The following is a 25323-nucleotide window of genomic DNA, read 5'->3' on the forward strand; positions in this document are numbered from 1 at the left end:
ACGTCGTATAAATATAAATAAGTAAATATGTAAATATAGTATACAATAAATCAACAAGGTGATAAAAACATCGCAATTACCAAAGCAGAAGAGAACTTTTAGCAGCGAAATGTCAAGCCATGTATTAGTAATGTGACTTATTTTTCTAAGTGCGGACAATTAATGTACAAGATGTGTGAGATGCAACATGATGTTTTTAAAAAACAACTTTGAAATATCAAATATGACCCCAGCCAGTGTTTTTTATTCCCCAGCGAGGATTTCTAGACACTAGTTCTATAGTTCTCCATCAGTTGAATTGAACCGCTCCACAGTGACAAATAGCCTCCATATGGTGGGAATAGTGTTTTAAAGACCTTCAGATTAGACTTCTACCCCTCATGCGTTTTCTCTTTAGTTCTGGATGTCTGTTTTATTTATTTGAATTACATTTAGAAAGACAGAACATATGGGGAAAATGCTTCATGGGTCAAAAATGGCCTTTAGTTTTGTTTTTTATTATTATTGCAGAGTGTTTTAAAGAACATATGTTGAACAGAACACTGTGTGGAAACCTCTCTCAGTGCCTGACCATAGAAACATTTGATATTAAAGGAAAACTCCATACCTTTTATAAATATTGGTGTAATTTGGGACATTTTTGGGAAATAATTAGAAGCTATCCTAAAGTGAATGTAAAAGATGTGACTGAAAAGTGTAGAGCTTCTTTGATTTACCAGCTCTGTAATGCATTAAGACCAGGGGTGCAGATCCGAGGACGGACCTTTCTTGTTTAAACAGCCAACATATCACCGCTTACTTAACTGTTATATTAGTATATAATGTTGTTGGAATTTTGGATATTTGTAATTCATAATCATAGTTTTGTCAGGTCAGACGCAGTTCAGTGTCTCCTCTGTCTCACCTTCTTAATGGATAATGCAAATAACTAACTCTTGATGGTTGTAATGGCATATGTGTGCATCTGCACTCTGTTAGAGACCTTGGGATGAGAGAGGTTCAGAATGTCCAGAAGTGTAATGTCTAAGACATGTTTTTGTTTGGTCTAAAGACGTCACCCAACCGAGGCTTAGCGCGTCCTGTCTGTACTTCGGCACAAGTTGGATGGGTGTCATTCCTGCTATACTCTGGGCTTTGTAAAGACGCAGGGGTGAACGTATTTTTGTCTGCAGAGGAAAAAGCTGATCCTGTTTGTTGATCTTTATTGAAGAAATCCATTTCCACAACAATCATAATTTTAAAGGTCTCGAGCATGTAATGTCTACTCTGTGTTTGTTTTGATGTGCTGAAAAAACTAACTGACAAAAAATACATTTGTAAAAAACAAAGTGGGTCTCACTTACCTCATCTCATCTCATCTCATCTTCAGCCTCTTATCCGGGGTCGGGTCGCGGGGGCAGCAGCTTTAGCAGGGGACCCCAAACTTCCCTTTCCCGGGACACATTAACCAGCTCTAACTGGGGGATCCCGAGGCGTTCCCAGGCCAGTGTGGAGATATTATCTCTCCACCTGGTCCTGGGTCTTCCCCGAGGCCTCCTCCCAGCTGGACATACCTGGAACACCTCCCTAGGGAGGCGCTCAGGGGGCATCTTTACTAGATGATCCTGAACCACCTCAACTGGCTCCTTTCAACGCAAAGGAGCAGCGGCTCTACTCCGAGTTCCTCACGGATGCTGAACTTCTCACCCTAACAGAATTTCCCTAAATTAAGCCAGAGTTACTGAAGTAAACTGCTCAACTGTAAATTAGTGAGGCTAACCGAAATTTATTTAAACTCGCTTAATGGAACTGGCCTCAGGTCTAAGTGGTAATCTTGCTTTTGGAAACACTCCTTTGGACCAGGCTGGGCTGTCATGTCACACTCGCTCACTGACCAGTCTCCATGTTAGAGACCTTTTGGACGTAGTAGAGCAGGGTTGTCCGGTCCTGCTCCTGGAGAGCCACTGCCCTGCATGTTTGAGTTTCTCCCTGCTCTAACACACCTGAGTCTAACGATTATCAAACCTGTGACGAGCTTCAGCTGCTTGATAACGAGCACATCGTTAGAATCAGGTGTGTCAGAGCACAGAGAAACCTAAAACATGCAGGGCGGTGGCCCTCAGGGAGCAGGACTGGACACCCCTGGCATAGAAAGGTTTTTTTTTTTGTCCCGCCCACTGCAATACCAAATTATGATTGGCTGATTTACCCGTCACTTTCTACATTACCACACACACTTAGGTCTGCTGTCCTGTTTGTGAAGTCCCAACCAATGAGAGCAGAGAGCTGTTGCCTTTTTTTCTGCCTAGAGACAACAACTAAATCTGAGTGGCTAACTCTATATTCAAGGTTATAGGACACTTACTGTCATTTCTGAGGTAAATTTGATGGAAAATCAGGCTAAAATTAATATTACACATATTACAATTAAGTGTAATATGTCTGGAGAAGTGAGAGAAGTCCCTCAGGGTTCCCCTCTGACAGCCTGTCATAGTAACTTCAGTGCAGTCACTTTGTAAACCTCCTTTATGAAAATGAATTACTTAAAACTAGCGATCTGGCTTTCTGTTTGCTATTGATTGTTAGAAGTGAGGAGACAACTCTCAAATCTTTTGATTATCAATTATTCGCTTAAAGCAAAAATGCTGATTTCAGCCTTTTAAAGAAATGCAGATTTCCTGCTTTTCTATCATATTAAAGTGAATATCTTTGGGACAGGACTACATATTTAAACATGGACTTTGAGAAACAGAGATGGACATATTTCACCATTTTATAAGCTACTGTATAATCAGCAGATTAATTGATAGTATTTTATAGTTCCAGCCCTTTTAAGATCATCTTGGGTGACGCTAAGCCCTGGATGCAGCGACGGTGCCTCTGCAAAACAGAACTCGCAGTATTGGATTTCAATATGAATTGGATTTCAATTAAGTACCTTTTGTCTATTCAGTTTGCTTGATAAGCCAAGAACACATCAATATGTACCATCTAATAATATATACCAGCACCATAATGAAATTAGCCAATGCAAACCGTGCTAGAGAACCGTATCCATACCACCCACTCAACTGCATGTCAACACCTGAACAAATGTCAGACCTCTAACAGGCAGGCATTTGGTTTTTTAAACATCTTGTGCCTTCAGGATATTGGCCCTGGAGAGTCCCATTATTTATTCAGTAAGGACTTTTCCCTCTCACCTTCTAACCCCCCCCCCTCCATCAGACACAGCAAACCATTTTGAAAACCCATTTATTCACCTATTTGAGCAAAGGTCACATTTTCTTCCTCGTCTCTTTTTCCTTTGCTTCTGTGACTATGGGTTCAAGGCAGTGGGCATCGGGGGAATGCCCGGAAATTAAACGCACGATAGAACAATAGACAGTTAAAAGAAGAGGGGGCTGCAATAAACCTGTTAACATTTTTAAAAAACAAACAAAAAACAGCATTCGGGAGACTTTACAGGAGTCTGTTTAATCCCAAGCTTTTCTGGGGGATAGCTGTTGAGGGAAGAGCTCATACAAACACTCCGCTGTACATACAGATTTACATTGTGTGGGGCTGGCAGGCCCACCTGTGGATCAAGCAGTATTCTGTACAACAAACAGCTGCGGGCTGGTGGGGGGGCTGCATCCCAGCTCTCAACCTGTGATGCGTTTGCATGTGGACTCTGCTGAACGAGGCATGTTTCAGGAGGCCTACAGTCGTGTTAGAATAGAGCGATCACAGACAGAGTGCTGTCTCATCTACTGTTAAGATGGCTATACAATATACTCTAATAGTATTTATTACATAACATAAAATTTGGAATGCAGATTGCGGTGTAGGCAAACTGAAATGCCGGCAAATAGTTTCAGTCGTTTTCAATGCGAGCTCATGAGGTCATAGAGCTGGGATGCGGACTGAACAGAGCAGAAGGGGAACTTGCATTAATTCCATTGTTGCTGAGTGTTTTGCCCTGCTCCCCACACGGATGCATCTGCTCCTCAGATGGGGGGGGGGGAAGGAAGGGAAGACAGGGAGCGTGACAACACCGTTGTGGCTGAAGTGTGTTGTGGCGAGGCACGGGGGGAAAAGCTGCCCACGTGTCAACGCCACGTGTCCCTTGATTTTTTGTAAAACCCTACTTTGTTCTGATAATAAAATCAAAAGCATGAAAATAAAATGAAAGTATATATAACTCTTTCAGGTCCATTTTTAGGTTTGATTGGCAGTTTCTCTTCACTCGTTCTCACTCCTCTTCGCTCTCGTTCCCGCGCTCCATTTCTTCCTCTCCGTTGGCTTTGGAATCTGTTTTGTCCGGATCCTCCTCTTCCTCGTCTGCTTGTTCCTCTTTGTTTTCGTCCATCGTCTCCATCAACTCCTCCTCTTCCCAGTTCTGAAGAGGACAAAAATACAAAACATTTTAGTGCTCTTCTCCAAGATGAACAGCCTGATGAAATGCCACTTTGTGAAGATGCACTAATTTACAGTGGGAACTAGAAGTTTAACGATACATCCATCATTGATGCGGAGTAAAACATATGAATGCATGTTTTCAGGATGTGCTTTTATTCTGAAATTGCCCCGTTATATTTATTCTTATTAAAAATAATAGTTTGTTGTCCATTTAAATGTCCGGAGGAGCTCAGTAATAATCATATTTTTCTTGTTTTTGAGTTGATAAGTCAGCGATTGTGTTAAACTGGCAAACAATGTTGACTCGTATCCATCGCAGGCCTCTGAATCTAATCCAAATTGTATTGTGGCAGACTTTGGATATAATGCATTGTGAAAAAACTTGTGACTGACACCTCCAGTGGGAACATTACTGGTAATTTCTGTCTTTTTTTTTAAACCTTTAGCTTTGCTCACTTTGAGCAGACACTTCTTGATCTGTCTCGTTAACTTACGTCAGAGTCCTCATCATCCCGAAGACCTTCGTCACCAGAGGCCTCATCTTCATCAGATGATTCTGTAAATGGGACACAAAGGAAAACAAATCCATCAATAGGCACATACTGCGTAACTTTCTGCCCCACATCGATGCTGGTACAAGCCCCCCCACATCCTTCCACTTGTGTTTAGCCATCGTGTGGCAGAGAGAAGATATCTGCATTTCAATAACGTAGAGGGGCCATTTGGTTTGGACAAAAATACAGACTCTGCAGTGCATGAGGGAAGAATGTCAATATGATTTGCTGAGGCATCGTCTGCAGCTATTTTTAAAGTATCCTACTATTGTATGTCATACCTGTAAATATGCTTCTATGCTGTGGAACAGGAACATGAGGCAGAGGTAAGTATCAAGAAAGGCAGACTGACATTGTTAAAGTGGAGCCCGGACATTGTTTATTCCTGTGCCACCATCAGACGACACCTTATCTTTTGAAAAAGTGGCTTTTCCATAACATGAATCCTTTTGGCACCCATCTGCATCACTCATGGACGACTGTCGCACATTTATCGAGGCCTAAATCCAATCCCGTATTCTGACAAACGTCTCTTCAGCTACTCTAATTGTGCCAGCTCATGCTACAGTATGGTTCATCAGTGTATAATTAATATTACCTATTCAGGCAACAGTCAGTACAATTAAAAAGCACAATAACTGTTTGCAACTGAAACATCGATTAAACAACCCACTCTGGCAGTACATGCCGACCACACAACACTAGTCTGACAACTCTGAAGCTTCCTGTCAGATTCCCACGTTGGACCCATAATAAGGCCAGTGCACAGCAGCAACCGCACAGGACTGTAACAACCCCCTGCTCATCTGCTCCCTTTATAAACTTTTCTTTTTTTAATAAAACCTTCACATCCTGGACCACTGACAGGGGTATGGGAACTCTGAGCGCGGCTTAATTATTTCATGAAAGACAATTTTCTACGTGGCTCAATAAAGCATCTTATACAGTGCAGTAATGAGAAATGAGAGTGAACAAAATGGGGCCTTGTTGTGCCACTCAAAGGGGAGGATCTCAACGTTGTCGGTCAGGTTGCCAGGCAACAGAAGTCATGTTTGCGTGCGGTGCATCGCCGAGAGCAGCTGCATGATGGGCAACGCTGGCTTCATAAATCTAAACTTCAATCTTTCAGGATGCTTCCTGAATGACTTAAGGTGAATTGGCAAGATAATGAATGCCAGTCAAAATAACCCTCAGTCAGGCAGGGCAGCGACCGGTAGGACAGCAGTGGCTTTAAGTCACTCCCGTCAATCTCGCAGCTGAAATGTACAACTGATGAATTACAGACCAAAATAAGACCCCTGTATTTTAGTCAGCTGCCACTCTCACTGCATAACGGACACTGAAACATCACTGGGACCGACAGATGGACCAAGGCGCTGCATGAGATGGAGGGGCCTCAGAAAATGTGATGCCACCAAGGAAAAGGGTTTTAAAGAATGAGGACAGGTGGGAAACTGAGGCTTACTAAGAGAGAACAGAAAGAAAGACAACAAGAACAAACACTTACCTTCTTCATACACCAGCTTAGCTGTGTGGTCAACATCTGGAACTGTGTTGCTGCTGTCACTTGTCGCCACCTAGTGGTGAAAGGGGAGACATTAGAGACCCAATGACAGATCTGTGCAGACCATGATTCTATTTTATATTATAGTTCTTTACTTTTCAGTTTGTATCCACACATCACGTTTTAATTAAATGCATTTTCACATAAAGAGGGCACTTGATACAATACAGAGCCATTTCTAGGTTGACAAAAGGACATCTGCTGTTGAATGTTGCACTTGAGCTAGGTACATGCTCTTCGGCAGGATAAAATCTCGTATGTGTTTGTTCATCGGCCCAGTCCTCAAAGCCCACAGGCTCTCCTAAGCCCTGTTGTTGCACACCTGATCCAATAAGCGGCTCTCTGTTTTCGAGTCACCTTCATTGGATTAGGTGTTGAGAGGAGCAGAGGCACTGATGTGCATTCTTTGTCAAAGAAGTTATGAATAAAGATCCTGTGAAGTCCCATCCCTGCCAGAGAAGCCTCCAGCGGTGACTTCACTGATGCAACAGGCAATTTCCAAGATTTGCTCACGTTCACAGCGCTATAATTTTACGCAGCACGTTGGGGATTCTGAAATTGCACTGGGACAATATAAAGCCATGTGTGAATTCACTGTGTGGATGATTCCAAGCACACAGCCAGTCTGAACCCACAAGGAATCTGTCCGTTCCCATCACGTTGCCCGCTGACTACCTTCTCCGCAAGGTCAGGAGCTGTCAACGGAACTGATAACAGTCCCTGTAGGTTCTCGTCCTTGTACAATCTGCAGATGCATCTTTGTTCACATTTGTTGTGATGCTGATGTCAGGGGCACAGCGAAAACAAGTTTGAAAGAAATCTCTGTCTACTTTCATAAACAGATCGCTCAATCCAGGAAGATGTGGAAAGAACTTTTCCCACTATCATCAGTGAATTTTTGGAAGACAACAGTCATTGTGGGGCAGATGTGCCTGAGGAGTGGGTTGGAAAGCCCAAGTCTTGACTCAAAGTTAAAGATAAATAACAGTACACTGACGAATGTACTTAATGTTTTTGTAAAAGTTGAATTAAATATGTGCAGCTAAACATGAAGAAGTCCTAATCATGTGCCAGAGATGCTGTCGGGACAAGGACAAGAGCAGTATGAAACAGTAGTTTGGATGGTTGGTCATGGTTTCCCCAAGGGCATTGATTGACTCCCCACTTGGCTTAAGCGTGACATGAGAGGAAGAAACTATGCTAAAATGTATGGTTGCGTTGCGTGTCCTCTAAGCCAAGTCCCTGTGCCTTGCTTGCTACCTTCTTGTTAAAGTAAAAGGAGGCAGCTTGTTAGTCTGGAAGCTAGCAACGACGACGGCGCAGGCTCGGTAAGGTGGACCGGCTATTGTCATTTTATTGACAGGCCGCTCCAGAGTTGTTGATTTAAAGCGTACCTTTCAGTCTCTCTCGGTCATTGTAGTGTCGGGGTGCTTGTCATCCATTAAAAAATGACTTGTACCCTGTTACTTTAACACTCGTAGTGTGGACATAAGAGTGACAACAAAAATGTTCTGGCAGCAGCAGAATTGCACAGAATTACAAAGACAAGAATCTCAGCACACGGGGGATGTTTTGGGACTCAAGAATGTCCAGTCATGTTTCAAGCAGTGAGTTGGAAAGGCCTTTTACACTTTGGGGGTGCTGTTGGGTACTATATGAGCATCGAGCGGTGATTCTAAGCCACCCCTACCACCCAACTCATACCTACAACATCAGAGTCCAGTCATTTAACCAGGCAGAGATACTGTGTTGACACCTACCTGTGTCATCAGGAGATACAGTTTCCCATGCAGCTTTGTTAGTTTGTGGAAGATCTTCACTCTGCTCTCAATCATGTGATAGAGCACGCCCAGCTGGGTCACCAGGTCCGGCAGCTGTTGGAATACACAGATGAATCAGTTGGATGTAAAAACATTTCAGCAGCAGGAAACAGTCAAAATAGACAGCGCTCGATGGGCAGACCTCTGCCAAGGTCTTACCTCCCACGTCAAATATTGCTTTCCTATAATGTATACATAAGGCTAGCCCCGCTGACTGCAATTCAATTCTAAAATCGTACTGAGCAGTAGACAATAGTTTATAGGTTACACTTGGTGTTTGCTCAACCTGAAAAGCAAATGTTCTGTCTGTAAGGCCTCACAGGTCAAGGGACAGGTCATCTGAAAATTAAAATGTAAGCTTGCTGATGTCGCTATGGTGAAGGTCACAGGGTTCCAAAAAAATCAATAGGAATTGCTGTCTTCGCAGCGTCAATGTGCATAATAAATGGATGTTCATCTGCTGGTTATGGAGATATACTGGTTGTATTGACACAAATGGACAGGCGGTCAGAGGCAATCGCATACTTTCTGCTGTGTGGTGGTGGTGCTGGTGCTGGTGGGGGTGGCTGTAGATCTAAGATTAAAATGAATGTCAACAGAGGGAGGACATATGCACAGAAGGGCCGTGCGTTTGTTTGTATGCGTGTTGTTTTTTGTGCATGTGCTGTATGGGACTTTTCCAAACCTTTTACATCTATTATTAACTTATGTTTCACAACGATTACGTGTTTTGCTAGAATAAATCATCAATGGGCTCCTTCCTTTGGGATTGCATTTGGTAATCAGCTTGAATGGACTTCACTATGAGAGGAGCTGGTTCAGGGGCCAGTTGATAAGTCTTTCAAACACTCTTAATAAACTCCGGGTTCACTAACTACGTTGTTGGTGCTTTGTTTATGTGTTGGACTCTTCTCATGCTGCTGCAGAGGTTTGCTGTTATTGTGAGCAGTATAAGTGGTTAAAAAAAGACTTTTTAATGCCTTCACCTTAAAGCTCTGAGCTAATCAGTGTTAGCCACGTCCGCCTGTAAGCGACTCCCCAGAATATACAACATTATACACTAAAAAAAGTATCTCTCTCTCTCTCTCTGGATGGCTTATTTGATGAGTGTATTTGCTGAAAAAGACCTTGGGATGATTTCACGCTGGAATTACACTTTAAGCGTGGGTCTGTACTGAAGGCCCTACAGCACAAGTCAAACAAGCGCCAACTAACAGGAGTCTGGTGGCTGCATCACGGCAGCACAGACAGGCTGTGATGTTGGTAAAGTGGACTCACCGATGCCAGGTAAGATGTGTGGTGCATCAGTACAGCCTTGAGCCACCGTACCATTAAAACTGCCCTGTAGGAAGGAAGGAAATTAATATAATGTCAAGTGGGAACCAGAACTGCATGATTGTATACATCTACGTGATGAGGCTCTTGGTTTTTATAATGGAAAGTATTAAAGCAGCAGCACTAACAACACTGTCTGTATTAGTGACTTAATGTGTGCAAACGCGGCCATCTGAAGGCAATTAAATGCTCAGTTGATCTGTCGAGCTTTGACTTACGTAAAAGGGTGCCCCTGGAGCCTATTTGTGATCTACAGGAGAAGAGATAAAAAGGGCTGATTTAAAACTGCAGTAAATCATTGAACACACCTTCACTTAGAAATCCTGACAGTGACAGCAAGTTAATGCAGCTTAGAGAAGACACAAAAAATTAAGTCTCGACACATGTCACAGAGGAATACACAGTGGTTTGAACATCGACTTACCTCTTCCACTAAAGGTAAAACAACAGGGAGGGGTAACCGAGCAACAGTTTTCTTTATCACCATCTCTTTACGAGTCTGAAAAACTTTCTGTGGGAGCGAGAGGGGAAAAAAGCAACGTTATTAAGACAACTTAACAGATTTAAAGTGGTAAGATGAGCTATAATGTTTTTACAAGTTTGTGCTTATGGAAGCCTAAAAATTCAGACTTTGTTTGAAATATGTTTTGGGGATTGAGTTAAAAATGTTCACACCCAAATCAATTGAACTTGTGGCGGGTAGTCCATGTATTTTTAACCTTCGAGCGGCAGATGAGCCAAATCTTTGGCCAAAACAAACATTGGTTTTCGTCTATCAAAACGGAAAGCTTTATTTGCGATCTCAAACTCTGAAGAATACTTACATTAAGGATGTTAGCGTCGTGGCTCTCCAGGCCCTGCACCAGCAGCACTGCAAAATTGTCCGTCTGTAAAGAGGCCGTCCCTTTAGGAGCCCCCTTCTCAGTGGAGACTGTAGACAGATCAATTTCACCCAGGCGCTCCGCGATTGACATCTACAGGAGAACAGAGATATTTTAGTGAAACAGAAATTGGACGATATCGGTTCACACTCTGAATATATCGGTCTTACCCAGGTATAACACCAATACCACATAACAGAAAACTAGTCTGAAGCTTAAAAAAGCCTAATGGCAAGCTAGCACTATGCTTACAAATTCTCATACGTGAATAAGTGTTTTTATTCAGTGCAACCTGAAGAATAGATTTAAGGTTTTCTCCACAGAAAACTCTTACAGTTAAACTATGTTTTTGATCACGTCTATTAAGATGGGTGAGCAGTCTGTGGGGGCTTTGGCCATGAGACAAAGACTGGCTCATTGTTCTTTTTTCTGGCAGGGCTTACTTTGTGCACAAGCATGCCTGCCTGTCATGCATGTTGGATCAAAGTCTCAATAAACGAGTGTGTGGTGTGTGTTCCGTATAATAGCTGCCCGTGGATCCTGCAGCCTGCTGCTGCCGTCAGTGTCACAGCCACAGCAGGAGGCAGAAGTGCTTGTGCAAGCATGAACCCTGCACCGTGGCTCTAGGGCAGGCAGTGAAATTTGGGCACAATGATATAAGAACGACTCAAATACAAGTTTTTTGCATTTATGCATTTTTTGCACTCATAAATCCCCATCAAATTCTCATCAAAGCTGAGAGTCTGCCTCCTGGGCACTGCCAAGATGCACTTGAGCAAGGCACAGAATCCGGTCGGGGCACCTGTCAATGGGACATTTCTCTATATAATTCATGTGTATAGGTATTGTTGTGCTGCATGTCTGTATTTCAGGTCCACGTGTAACATGGACAAATGTAATTTCCCCTCAAGGGACTAATAAAGGTATGCCTGCTTTCCTTCATATTTCTTCTAAGAACATCTTCTGGCTTATTATGATTGGTGTGTGACTAATCCCTGCAGCAACACTGTGGAACAAACAATGTTCACTAAATAGTATTCAGTAAATTGTTTGGCGTCTTAGCCGAAAAGCCATCAGAGTGAGAAAACAAAGAAACCGAAAGCTGCAGTGCATCACGTTCAACGCCGAACCCACCTCTTTTGTGTCGGTGTCTTTTTTCCTCTTCTCTGAGGTTCCCTTGACTGGGGCTTGGTGACCAGGAAGCCCTGGGACCAGCAGTTTGCTTTTGGAGTTGACAATAGGGGTTTTCACCTGGAACACAAAACAGAATCTACGGTTTTCATCTCCACTCACAGTTATGGCTTTAATTAATTTACAGTGCCCACTGATCGGCAAATAGGAACATATAGTCCGGATAAACATGACCAGGCCACAGCAGTTTACTGGACTTGTATAAAATAGAATAAGACTTGATCGTTACCTTGGAAACAGCGGTCTCCATGGAAAGGGACAAGCTGGTCTGAACATCCCGGGTCAAACAGACATGTCTCTCTGCTGTGTTGATCTCCTGCACAGATAGGAAGATTGAGCAGGGCAGGTAAATCAAGAGGTTGGTTAATACAGGCTTTTAAAGGCTCATCATCATAATAATAATAATAATAATAAGAAGAAGAACTACATCATTTCTCTGAAGCTACAAAAGCTGATTAAAAGTAGACAATTCACCAATACAGACTGAAAGCAAGATCAGGAATGTAACGTGTCCAGGCTAAAAAACAGCCAGAACAAAACTTCACATGACAGCTGACACATACTTGTCACGCATTAAGTAATACTGTAAAATTAGCATGTGGAATACAAGTCACAACCATGCATTTATTATTTCCTTTTTGTACGGTACTACTGTAGTGTACATGCTTTCGTACATACACCAGGAACATCAACTCTTCTATTAAATGGAGAAATGGGGAAGAAGTACTTTACTATAAATTGTACAAAACATGGCCGCCCAATAAAATCTTCACAGTGGTCTAATCCTGGTACTGAAACACGCATGCATTTCGGCAGCCTCCTGTGTATTTACCACTTTCTCCATCACAGGCTGTAGGTGGTTGCCGTAGGCCAGCACCACAGTCCGCGTGTCGGCTCCAAGGCCGGCAGCCAGCAGTGGGATTGGGACCGGTGAGTCCTTTGTGTCAGACATCTGCACCGTACACGAGGGTGACAGCGGCTTCTTACAGGGCCTGTGTGAATAGATGTTTAGACGGGCCATGAGCACGGCCTTGTGCACTGAACTCTGAGATGAATATTATAGAAAATGTGTTTACAGGGTCCCTACGGTTTTTCCAAAGGCAGCTTCAAGCACAAGGTGCATATTCAAGCATTTTCAGCACTTATAACTGTATTTACCATGTCATATACAAATATAAACAAATTGTGTATTCTCAAAAGCAGATATGCATGAAAACATTTGGGATTTCACAACACTAATGACCTTTTTAAGTAGAACTTTAATGCATTCTCTCTTTGAACCAAAAATATCAACATTGAATAAAATGAATACAAAGTGCATGCAGGAGGCGTGGCCTGAAAAGCCCTGCAGTAGTTTGCAAGATGCTAATAATCTGTACATGTTATGGCAGTGCATGGCAAATACAGCCAGTAAAAAAATCCCCATAAAAATGTTTATTCCTGTTAATTCTCATATATATTCTCTATTAATTCCCTTTGAGAGTTTCCAACTCCTCAGGAAAAAGCACAAAACACCACATTAAATCTCAAGTGTTTTCAGGAATCCCCAGCGCCCAGCACAGACGTGTTATTCGAAACAAAAATGGAGTTGCTGCAGAGATGAAGTAAATGTTTCTTGATCAGGGTCATCTGCTGGCAGTGCAATTTCCCTTAACAGCCATTAGAGGGTGAACATGCCAAATGTGAGTATGTGAACAAAAATTAAAATGACTTTTAGCCTCGATGAAGAGGCTCTGCAGCTAAAAATACACCTGTTTTAACAGCGTAGTTCAAACATATTTCAAAAGAGCAATACACCCTTTCAGTTGAGATGCTTTTTTTAAAAGTCAAACACTGAGGTATGGACACGCTCAGGAGAGGGAACAGGCCAAAACGTATGAGTGGAATACATCAATGTCTCTTATACAAGAGAACTGTATTGCTTCCCCCCAATAACTTTACTCTTCCTTACACAGCAATATGTTGCCTTGTACAGTATGCAGTGTTTTAAGGGCTTACCCATTTAAAAAGTGCTCGAAGAGATGCAGCTGCCCATCCTTACACACCACTGCCAGCCTCACCGCCTGTGTAAAACAAACAAACATTTGCATAAAGTACATACATAACATACTATATTTGTATATCTCCAACATGACTCCACTACAGCGAAGAATACTTCAGAGGCGACATTAGCGAGTGCTTAAACACCACGCTCTCTCCAAATAACTCTTAACTGTTATATACACGCCTGTTATACATTATGGGCGCACTCACACTGTCCGTTCGTTCTGTGCCCCGTGCTTTAGGGTACTTATCCCCCCCCTCCCTCTCCCCCTTCAGCCCAGGCCCGTTTGTACTCGCACTGCTGGGGCCTCGACGAATGCTTCTTGCTGCCTTTACGTCATCACGCCGAAACACGTCACACGCATTGCGATGCGTGGCTTTGTTGACAAATCTTTCCGTAGACCTCCGAGTTTTTGTACATCTTGTCGACTGTTTTTGAATATTTTCATCCGACCAAATCTGCAGTAAACACTCCACCTCCGCATCACACCAACGTGAACCTTTCGCCGCCATTGTTTTAAATGTCCGCTCATGGTCCGTCTTTTTTTTTATATACATGTCCGAACAGGCGCACATATAATGAACTAGGCTTTACCCGTAAAACCTGTTTGGGCACGGTACGGTTGGACAGTGTGAGTGCGCCCTAAGACGCCTTCCAAATGAATGCAATGTAAAAAGCATTCTCCACTCTGACCTCTTCCTTGCTGCTGGATGTGACAAGGTCTATGTGCTGTGGCTCGTCCGTCAGTGTGAAAGACACCACTGAGTTCTTGTCCTTTCCATCTTCTCGTACTTGCCTGCAGTGACACAATTTCACGTCAGTTCCATGAAAACAAGCATGGCAAAGCCAGACAACAGCAGTACGTTTCAAATGATGTCCACCGACAACTGGACATGGGCACCGGCAATGACAGGTGGACTCACCAAACACTGAGCAGTCGATCGTGTGCAGCGCCAGACAGGAAATAGAGACCATTGCTGTCAGGAGGTCGCGAGGTGGCAAAGCGCAGGGTCGTCACAGCTGTGGAGTGGCCTGTGAACTTCTGCAGAGGCAATAATGACAAAAGAGCAGGGAGGTTAAATCAACTTCAACTGCACCAGGATCAATTTCCGCGCGCACAGATTCTGTAATAACAATAAATCACTCAAAATATATGAATGTAAATCGGCTGACACTCACCCTGTAAACCTCCTTGGTGTCCAAGTCCCACATCTTGATTATCAGTCCAGCTGAGAGCAGCAGTTTGCCATCAGGGCTCACACACAAACTGGTCACTGCTGCCCGGTCCGCCTTCCACTTACTGTGGAAAGAAATAAAGAGTTGGTACGTATGCATTTTATGGGATTTAATTTCTACCATTGTTGACATTATTTAACAGATAGGGAGCACCAGAAGCTCCTATTTGTTCTCCATTGTCAGATCCAAGTAGCACTTTATCTGAGCATTTATCTTTTCTTATATTTATGTGAAATAGCATTAAACTTTAAAACTACATTGCATACGTTTTACTATTGCACTCCACTTGAATACAGTAAGCAATGTGCAAAACACTGACCACTCTTCAAACCATTTTAAGAGAGCACAAATGGGATTTAGTGAGCATCAAGGGAAGATTCATGGTGGCATTACAGCTTATGATTGTATCTGCTGACTGTACTGCTACTAAATCACCAGAGCAATTGTATTTATGATGAAATATGGTGATGCTGAATGCATGGTGGTAGAGCCTTCAATGTTATGGCTTGTTGGTGTATTTCAGTGTTAGCAGGAGAGGTGTCAGCTCCTGACATCTGAAGTAGAACTGGCATTAGTTTGCATCCATAACAGCCCCTGAAAGGCTTCACAGTGACACAAGCCGTACCATAGATTTGAACCCTGTACGCTCGTTTGGCTGAAGGCTTGCTACGGTGACGCTGACATCACAAGAAAGGGTGGAGATATTTTCTGTTAATCGGCCTTTTGAGCACTGGCACACGTGTTTATAAGTAGTCCAAAAGAAGTTACAGTCTGTAGTTTCAAATGATGCTCACGCTGACAGGAATTAAGGTCAGCAGAGGTGCTTCGGGTTAAAAGAGGTTGCCGTCTTTTGCAGGTGGACGACACCTCGACAGTCCTGCTATTGGACTTTTATTGTTGGTCCATGTTTGGAGATGAACAGAGGGTCTACCATACCTTGATCTAAAACCGTCTATGACAACAGCCCATGACCAACCTTCCTCTGTCCACAAACGTCATACACAGACGTCTGTGATTGGTGGAGAGGTTTAGGGTTTCTCCACCATTATAGTGGGGAATTCTGAGGCCACCTTGCCTAATATGAAGAGCGCCTACACTAATACCTTCAAAAGATTATGAAATATATTTGTTTTGAGGAAAGTAAGATTTGAGCAGTCCGTGTACAGCGAAATCTACACGGATCATGGGACGAGATGCATTAGGAGATCATCACGTCGTATGTTTGCTATGCTGTTAGAGCAGCGTGTCACAGTGTTGGGTCAAAATAAGTTTGTGCAGAGTTTTTACAGGTGGGTAGAGTTCAAGCAAAGGGCTCAATCAGTACCAAGCAAGTTGGAAGAGAGGACAACGGGTTTAATATTAGCAGAGAGCAGCGTAGAAAAGATTCAGGTTGCAGGCTTCTCCTTTTAGCCGTCCCTGACTTTTGTTTGCACTGCTCACAATGACAAGTGTCACCGGCAGCGGGTTATGTCACGCTAATTGATGTTAATTCTATAAACAGCCAAAAGGAAACTTGGTTGTTGTCTGGTTGATTTGTTCTCTGCGAGCCTGTGTCTGCGCTTGTCAAAAACCACTTGTGATCAAAAAGACACGCTCTGTAACACCAGCGCACAGCAATGATCGGGCTGTGGGTTTTTGTGGTCAAACGAGGCCAACAGGGCTCTGGAGAAAATTACAACTAAATTGGTGAAGCGCCATAAGATGATGTGTTCCTGGACACAATGCTCTTCTCACGACCGTTTTACCCTTCCACAGCCAACTTGATTAGTTTCACATCATCTACAGGTAGGCTATGTTGCATTAGTCAACTTGTTTTGATCCGTATGAGGTGGTTCAGGATCATCTAGTAAGGATGCCACCTGGGCGCCATTAGGGAGGTGTTCCAGGCACGTCCAGCTGGGAAGAGGCCTCTGGGAAGACCCAGGACTAGGAGGAGAGATTAGATCTCCACACTGGCCTGGGATTGCTTGGGATCCCCCAGTTAGAGCTGGTTAATGTGGACCAGGGGAAAGTTTGGGGTCCCCTGCTGGAGCTGCTGCTCCCGCGACCCGTCCCCGGATAAGTGGTTGAATATGAGATGAGATAATAGTCTGGAAACAATACAAATTTTGTCCCGTACTCTTTTCCCTTTTTCCAGACTTGGAAATTACTTATAATTAATGAATCATTAATTCCATACTGCGTAGGAACCCTGTGTCCTACAGACTGAGGCGCTCTCTCTCTCTCTACATTCGTTCTTTAAACACATTGTATCGCTCATAAATCAGAAACTGACCTCCGCGCCTTGCCTGTCTGCAGGTCCCACTCTATAATGTTTGTATCATCTGAACCGCTGTATAATAAACTGTCTTCAGGGTGCCACTGGACACAATTCACTCCTCCGCTGTGGCCTCCATCCTGGCAGAGACAGAAAATGGCAGTTAGTGGTGAACAAGTGATCCTGTTATTCAAAACTGAACACTAATGCAAAAAAATCCACTTTAACAGGATCATATCCTCCGGCACACACGCACAAATTAATTTCCAGGTTTCGGGTTCGACACATACTAAGATATAGTTTTGGAAACTGCAAGAAATAACCTATCCCAGTTTTTTTTTTTAAATACCTTCTTCGTAGCATATTACATTTGATTCCCCTTTTATAGCCAGGGTGTGTTTGGGACTCACCAGGGTACAGTGCAGTGCTCCCTTCGCTGTACTGTAGATGAGGACACCGCCAGCTGCTGTGCCCATCGCCAACAGGTCCGGCTTCTCCTCCACCTGCACTGCCTCCGATTTCCTCTTCTTCCTCTGAGGCCCCTCCTGAAACGCGGCACATTTGAAATGTTACCTTAATATCGTAGGTTAAAGGTATAAGTACGACACATGCTTGGTTCAGTTTGGGAAGCACCGTCTTTACATGTATTAAACCGGCCCGTTTGAGACGGTACACCAGCACATTAACAGCTGATAAAGGCAAATGCCATTGACTGACTGCTACCAAATAAGAATAAAAAAATAGCTTGCTTGAACCACTGGTAAGTAGTGGATAATGTACAATATAATAGACAATAGAAGCGTCCCATCAGAAAACCTTTAATGTCCCGCAGACGGGGAAATTCTTGTGTCACAGCAGCAACAGAATATTACAAAATAAGATTAAAAATAGCAAAAATAAGCAATTAAGTTAAATCTAAAAAGGGAAGAAATAGACATATGTACATATTCATACAGTATTTAAAAAAGCATAATTAGATTCACTGAGGCACAGCAGAAACAAGGCCAGGGGGAAATGGCTTTTACCTAATCAAATTCATCCATTTACATATCTATATATATATCTATATATATATATATATGTAAATGTAATGTGAATACAAGAATGATTTGATTCCTTAATAGTGCAACTTAATCAACAGGTAGCTGGTTACTTGCACCTTAATATCAAATTGCATTGTAGTGGATTGACTGTTTTAATTTCAAAGTATTGTTTATTCTGTCCCAATATAATAAAATGTATTTTATTATGATAATGTTTATTTTCTGTGTTTTTTTCTGGTGTTTGTCTGAAGCACTGAGCCCAGTTATTTCCCCTGTGTGGGATTTATGAACTGGATCTGAATCTAAATAAATGTAATGTAAATGTCATGAACTAAAATAATCTACTGCTGTGAAAGGCTTTACAAACTTATATAAACGTCAGATTCACTTCAGTCAAAACTTTCTGCACCTCTCCACCCAGAGGTGTCATGGTGGCACGAGCTTCAGGAGCTGTGACGAGCTAACGCTAGCTTAAATAACGACTTTAATCACAATACTCACGGTTTATACAGACTATGAATAAGTGGGCAGGTAAATGTAGTTGCTGTGAGTACTCTTTAGCGTTAGCTCATGGGTAAATACCAAATTAAGACATTCTCCGTGTTTTCTTCACTACCATGTGGGACTAACATGTGCGTCCTACGCAGCTGTCGAGAGCTAGCTGCTAACGTGGCTACTACACTAACTCAAGTGTGTCAGATAAATGCTAGCGTCTGCATTAACACATAACCAAAGGTCTCAAGCTTCCTTAGTAGTTTCCTTTGGTAACGGTGACACGTTTCTGGGTTTATTGCATGCACCTCTACGTGAAATTTTAATGCCAGCTTGCTCGGGCCTCGCTAGCTCCCGAAGCTAACTCCAGAGCAGCCTCACGTACCTTCACTGTCCGGCATGGTCCCCAGGATATGCAGATACAAGTGGCACTCAAATGGGCTGAAGGCACGTATTCTTGGTGAAGTGTTTTACTGTCTGTGTTCCAGATGCGAAGTCTGCCATCCTGCGCACACAACGCCAGGTACTGTCGTGATTTTGGTGAAAAAACGCAGGGTAGCTGCAGAGAAGAGCTGCCAGTATCGGCCGCCATTTCTGAGCCGCTGCTTGCGTCTGCGTGCGTGGTTTACACAAACCACGTGTGGACCTCGGGGGGCATGCGCGTTAGCGAGTCGAAAAGCACCGCCCTCCCATTGGCTGCTGCCACACAACAAGCAGGATGCCTTCAAGTCATCCTCGGAAAAGGCAGCATCTAAAGCATCTGTATGAAACTGTGGAAAACCAGATGTGTAGTGACTTTACATCAGAGTGTAATGGACAGTGACATATAGTATAACATATATAGTATAACATGTACTGTATGTTTTGTTGTTGTTATATATATATATATATATATATATATATATATATATATATATATATATATATATATATATACTTGTTGGGTCTATGTAAATCATAAATAAGTCATAGACTATACCTAGTCTGTAAAGTGCCCAGAGAAGAACTTTATATATCCCGCAATGGGGAAATTTAATTTTTTCACTCTTATTATTAATTATGTTACACACACAGGCCCAATACACACGCACAGACAGGACCTATACATGCAATTAAGGAGAGATGTCAGAGCGAGGGGGCTGCCAGTGACTGGCGTCCCGAGCAGTTGGGGGTTCGGTGCCTTGTTCAACAGCACCTCGGCAGTGCCCAGGAGATGAACTGGCACCTCTCCAGCCACCAGTCCACGCTCCATACATAGTCCACACAGGGACTTGAACCAGCGACCCTACAGTTCCCAGCCAAGTCACCTATGGACTGAGCTACTGCCGCCCCAACTGAGCTACTGCCGCCTTTTGTTATGATATGGCACTATAAATAAAATTGAATAGAGTTGAATTGAAGTACTTTAAGTAAAACATCACAGCATACACCCAAGTATTCCGATATGTTTTATAGCCCCCAATAAATACCACAGGTAAGTGTTTATCTCTGCAGAACTCTCTTGGATATCCGATTTCCCATAATTACGACTTTTTGACAGCACATGAACGCATCAAAAACAAATGAGGTTCTCGGGACTTTACCGTAAATACCCGAGTATCGTTAGACGAATACAGTTAAACGAACAAAACCAAGCTAATTAATAAATGTAAATAGGGTAGATTTGCTTTTAAATGAATACGAAAATGTAATGTCTTCATAAGAAAGACACAAAAACCTATTCGGCGACGTTGTTTTAGACTTTGTGAATGTAAGTGCGCAACACATATTCTCCCAAACTGAGGAGTTTCATGACGTGTTGTAGTGAATTATCCGAAGTTGTTGTTCTGCAATTAATGACACGGGCAGGAAACAAAATAGTCCGATAAAAGCGGCTGTGTATTCAACTATATATTTAAAAAATAATAGGTATAATATCTCCCTCTGCTGGTGGATGTAAGCGACTACACCTGTCGCTCAGTTATGACGTCGCTCACGTGTGTTTATGGTTTTTCCAGCATGGCGACCTCCTTGTAAGTACAACCGGGTGGAGGATGAGCTCACTGTCAGTTGTGACACTGTTTGTAATATAGTGAGTGAATTATTATTATTATTATTATTATTATTATTATTATTATTATTATTATTATTATCACAGTAGCTTTGAGTTGTTTATTTCTGCAGGGATTCATATATTTAACAAACACAGCAGCCATTTTATATCGTTTATCTGCTTTTAATTCACTAGATGGCACCACAGCCTTTACCTAAGTCTATGTGTTAATAGGTTATAAGCTGAAGTAATGGCTGCGCAAATGCCCTTTGCTGGACTCCTGTTTATGCGCAGACTGGTGAGAATCAGCAGGTGCAGTCAAACACATCTCAGCAGCAGGTACTTGGTCCATAAATGTAGGAGGGAGACAAGAAGTTTTTCCACTGCTTCTGTTAAATGCAACGAGAATGAAGGGGACCCCTCAGACTCCTCACGCCTGCGCTCCAAGCTGACCTCCAGGCAAGGTCTGCTGTCCAGAGGGAGGAGACCGCTGTCGCCCCTGGAGAGGATCACTGGCCTCCTGCCCCAGGATGCCCTGAGCCCTGAGGTGATGCAGCTGAGGGAGCAGAACCAGCAGGACCCCGTAGAAGACACAAACATCCAGGTACCGGGCATGCAAGAGGAAAGTGGGCATGAGGCACTCGATTCAGAGACCCACTGTGCATCAGATGCAGCTATGGAGACAATCACTTTAGACACAGGGTTGAACAAAGCATTTCATGATGAAAATAAAACGACACCGCCCACCCTTCCTGGGGAGCAGTTGCTCGTGTTTGGGGAGCTGCTTGTCGCAGAGTACCGTAAGAAGGGACAGGTGGCGTTCAAGAAGATGTTCGAGCTTCAGACAGGGACACGTCTCATGAGCCCCTGGGGGATCATCCTGCACGACGACATAGCCGGGAAGCCCGCGGGTTGCTTTGTAAAAACAAGCAGGTGGGCGTCCATCTTCGTACGCCGGGCCAGTCTGGAGGATTATGTGCTGTATATGAGGAGGGGGCCAGCCATCTCCTACCCTAAGGTACAGTGTGTGTGTGTGTGTGTGTGTGTGTGTCGTAATCCCACATGCTTTCTTTCTCAAGATTATTGAACTTTTGTTCTTACAGATATTTTGTATCTTTCTCCCTCTCCCCCCCCCCCCCAAGGATGCAAATATTATGCTAATGATGATGGATGTCACAGAGGGAGACTGCGTGTTGGAGTCGGGCTCTGGGTCCGGGGGCATGTCTCTGTTCCTGTCCAGAGCAGGTCTGCACCCGTGCTGTCATCCTCTCAATCTGACTGTCTTCTATTAGTGTGATTAAGGACGGTGGTTAAATGGTTAACATATCATGGAATACTGTAAGACCCGTGCCAATTTTACGGGAGGGAAATTCACTGAGTACCTATACAGCAGCTGTTATAGTAACATTCTTCATCTCATCTCATCTTCAACCTCTTATCCGGGGTCGGGTCGCAGGGGCAGCAGCTTTAGCAGGGGACCCCAAACTTCCCTTTCCCGGGCCACATTAACCAGCTCTAACTGGGGGATCCCGAGGCGTTCCCGGGCCAGTGTGGAGATATAATCTCTCCACCTGGTCCTGGGTCTTCCCCGAGGCCTCCTCCCAGCTGGAAATGTTTTAAAAAAAGAGGTTTTCATATCGGAAAACATGTCGACGCTGACATGTCTGTGCTAGGCCGATACTGACCAACAGTCTCTTCATGCATGCTATGATAAACGTCTACCTGAAGGTGACACAGTTGACATGTATACATTGTGTTACCCAGTTGGCTCTAAGGGCAGCGTGCTGAGTGTGGAGGTCAGGGAGGACCACCACAAGAGGGCTGTACAGAACTACCAGCGCTGGAGGACATCATGGCGTCTGCGACGGGGGGAGGAGTGGCCCGACAACGTCCAGTTTCACAACGCTGACCTCGGCACCGCTTCCTCGCTGCTGGCTGCTAAGGGATTCAATGCGGTCAGTGTTGGTTTTAAAGGGGGAACCGTTTAAACTAACAGCAACAGCTGATTAAGTGTAGTACCGGGTGGTGGTTGTCATTTTCTGAATGTATAAATACAGTGCTTTAGTTATTGGTCATACCCCTCAGCACTGTTGTGTGTATGAAGTCTCCAGAAATGAGATTTTGTGACACCTGCTCATTCATCCCATGGATTCTGTCTGTTGCAGGCTGCTCTGGACCTGACCAACCCTCACCTGGTTTTACCCACTGTGATTCAACATCTGCATTCTGGAGCTGTGTGCGCGGTCTACCTCGCCAAGTGTGTGACTCCAGTGTTTACCGTCACTTTTCAAACCTGATGAGACGAGGGGGCCTATGTACATAAGGATGCTTACATTAAGCTCTGAAAAAGCGCATTTAGGGAAACGTATTTAATTTCTTGCCATGAGTTAGATGAAAAGATTGATACCACTCTCCACTCAACAAGACACTACAGCCAGGAGATGGTTAGCTCATGGTAGCTTTGTGCAAGACACTGAAAACGGTGGGAAACAGCTAGACAGAGTCTGTAGAAAGTAACATACGCATACACTACTTTCATTCATTCATCTTCAACCTCTTGTCCCTGTCGGGGTCACGGGGGGCTGGAGCCGATCCCAGCTGACATCGGGCGTGAGGCGGGGTTCACCCTGGACAGGACGCCAGTCTATCACAGGGCACATAGAGACAAACAAAGACAGACAACCATTCACACCTACGGGTGATTTAGAGTCATCAATGAACCTAGTTCTCCGGTTTCCTCCCACAGTCAAAAGACGTGCATACATTACTTTTTAATATGTAATTTATTTCATTTAAGTTTAAAAACTTACAAGCTGTGGTCTGTACTGTCTGCCTGGCAATGATTCCAGAAGTTACGGCTCCCAGCCAGGAAATAGTCCGGCACATAACCCTCATTTTTTGGGGGGTACAAATTAAACAAGATACATTCCCAATCAAAAGCTGGAGCCAGGCTAGCTGTTTCCACCTGTACCCAGTCTTTGCTCTGTGCTGACTCCAGCTTCATAAATACTGTAGAGACATGAAAATGCTGTGGATCTTCTCATCTAACGCTTGGCAAAGAAGCAAATCAGTGCATTTCCCAAATTGTCAAACTTTTGCTTTAAAGTGGAATGTGTCTTTACTCAAACATGATTAAGACAGAACACGCGGGGGTGTGGTCGTTAGCACTGTCGCCTCACAGCGAGAGGGTTCCTGGTTCGAATTTGGTTCATGGATGACTCTAAAATTGCCCGTAGGTGTGAATGGTTGTCTGTCTCTGTGCCCTGCGTTAAACCGGCGTCCTGTCCAGGGTGAACCTCGCCTCATGTCCGATGTCAGCTGGGATCGGCTCCAGCCCCCCGCGACCCCAATAGGGGGAAGATGAATGAATGAAATGAAAAATAAAATAGCAGTGATGAGAACCATGCTCGTGTTGCCTTGGACACAACCTGCAGCACTGATGGTGTTCACCTGTGTTCACTGTCTGCATTCTCACTTTACACTGACCATCCCTCTCTGTACGACAGTATAACACAGGTCACCGACCTGCTGGAAGGCATTCGATGTAAGGCGCTCCCTTTGCGGTGTGAACGCATCATCGAGGTTCCAATCCGAGATTGGTTGGTGGCTCCGGCCGTCCAGAAGGACGGAAAATACTGCGTCAGGAAAGCGAACCTGGACGAAGACCAGAGGGATGAGGAGACATCGGATGAGTTGGACAAAGGTGATTTAAAGTGACACGACAGACCACTGTGCTTGTGTCATACATGTGGATAACATGTCCTTTACTTGACATTGTTATATTTCAGAAGAACACCCAGCCTTCGGGAGTGTCCCATACATCGCCAGACCTCATCCTCAACAAATGAGCCACACAGGTCAGATATATGGCACATTTCTAGTCCCAGCCAACAACAGCGTGCATCTACGGTGTTGTACATAAATGCTCATTGTCTGCTTCTTTCTTTTTCAGCATTCTTGGTGAAACTGAGGAAGTGTGTGCGGTAGCTGCCTGTAAGGAACCCCGGACAACAAATATTGTTACATATCAACTTAAAATATTACTGTAAATCATTTGAAAAATAAAAAACTGGTCAAAATGTCACAGTCGTGACATGTTCAGTCAACTGTAAATCATTCATTCATTCATTCATTCATCTTCAACCACTTGTCCCTGTCGGGGTCACGGGGGGCTGGAGCCGATCCCAGCTGACAACGGGCGTGAGGCGGGGTACAGGACGCCAGTCTATCACAGGGCACATAGAGACTAACAGAGACAGACAACCATTCACACCTACGGGCAATTTTAGAGTCATCAATGAACCAAACACCTGTTTGTCTTTGGACTGTGGGAGGAAACCGGAGAACCCGGAGAAAACCCACGCAGACACGGGAGAACATGCAAACGCCACACAGAAGGGCCCCAGCCGGGATTGAAACCAGGAACTCTCTCGCTGTGAGGAGACAGTGCTGACCACGACACCAAGTCAAAAATCCCAGACTATAATGATATAT

The 25323-nt window shown here is 43.8% G+C and overlaps 2 protein-coding genes across 2 annotated transcripts; one reads left to right on the top strand and one right to left on the bottom strand.

Annotated features, from left to right (window-relative positions):
• Window positions 1-3308: 3308 nt before the first annotated feature.
• On the bottom strand, window positions 3309-19391 carry wdr43 (WD repeat domain 43). Its single transcript, XM_083924895.1, has 18 exons — window positions 19183-19391; window positions 17673-17807; window positions 17281-17402; window positions 14949-15069; window positions 14693-14811; window positions 14463-14565; window positions 13724-13788; window positions 12558-12717; window positions 11955-12041; window positions 11669-11785; window positions 10478-10627; window positions 10078-10164; window positions 9872-9903; window positions 9597-9660; window positions 8259-8372; window positions 6442-6511; window positions 4875-4936; window positions 3309-4360 (listed from the first exon to the last, which is right to left on the bottom strand). Exons 1-18 carry the CDS (start codon window positions 19387-19389, stop codon window positions 4214-4216), a joined length of 1962 nt encoding a protein of 653 aa, XP_083781021.1. The 5' UTR covers window positions 19390-19391; the 3' UTR covers window positions 3309-4213.
• A 1612-nt stretch (window positions 19392-21003) lies between these two features.
• Window positions 21004-24816, top strand: trmt61b (tRNA methyltransferase 61B; the record flags this gene model as incomplete). Its single annotated transcript, XM_083924397.1, has 7 exons — window positions 21004-21847; window positions 21972-22074; window positions 22594-22784; window positions 22995-23086; window positions 24336-24532; window positions 24618-24686; window positions 24782-24816. Exons 1-7 carry the CDS (start codon window positions 21080-21082, stop codon window positions 24814-24816), a joined length of 1455 nt encoding a protein of 484 aa, XP_083780523.1. The 5' UTR covers window positions 21004-21079.
• Between the last annotated feature and the right edge of the window lie 507 nt (window positions 24817-25323).

This window comes from Echiichthys vipera (genome assembly GCF_963691815.1).
Source record: "Echiichthys vipera genome assembly, chromosome: 12".
Lineage (NCBI taxonomy): Eukaryota > Metazoa > Chordata > Actinopteri > Perciformes > Trachinidae > Echiichthys > Echiichthys vipera.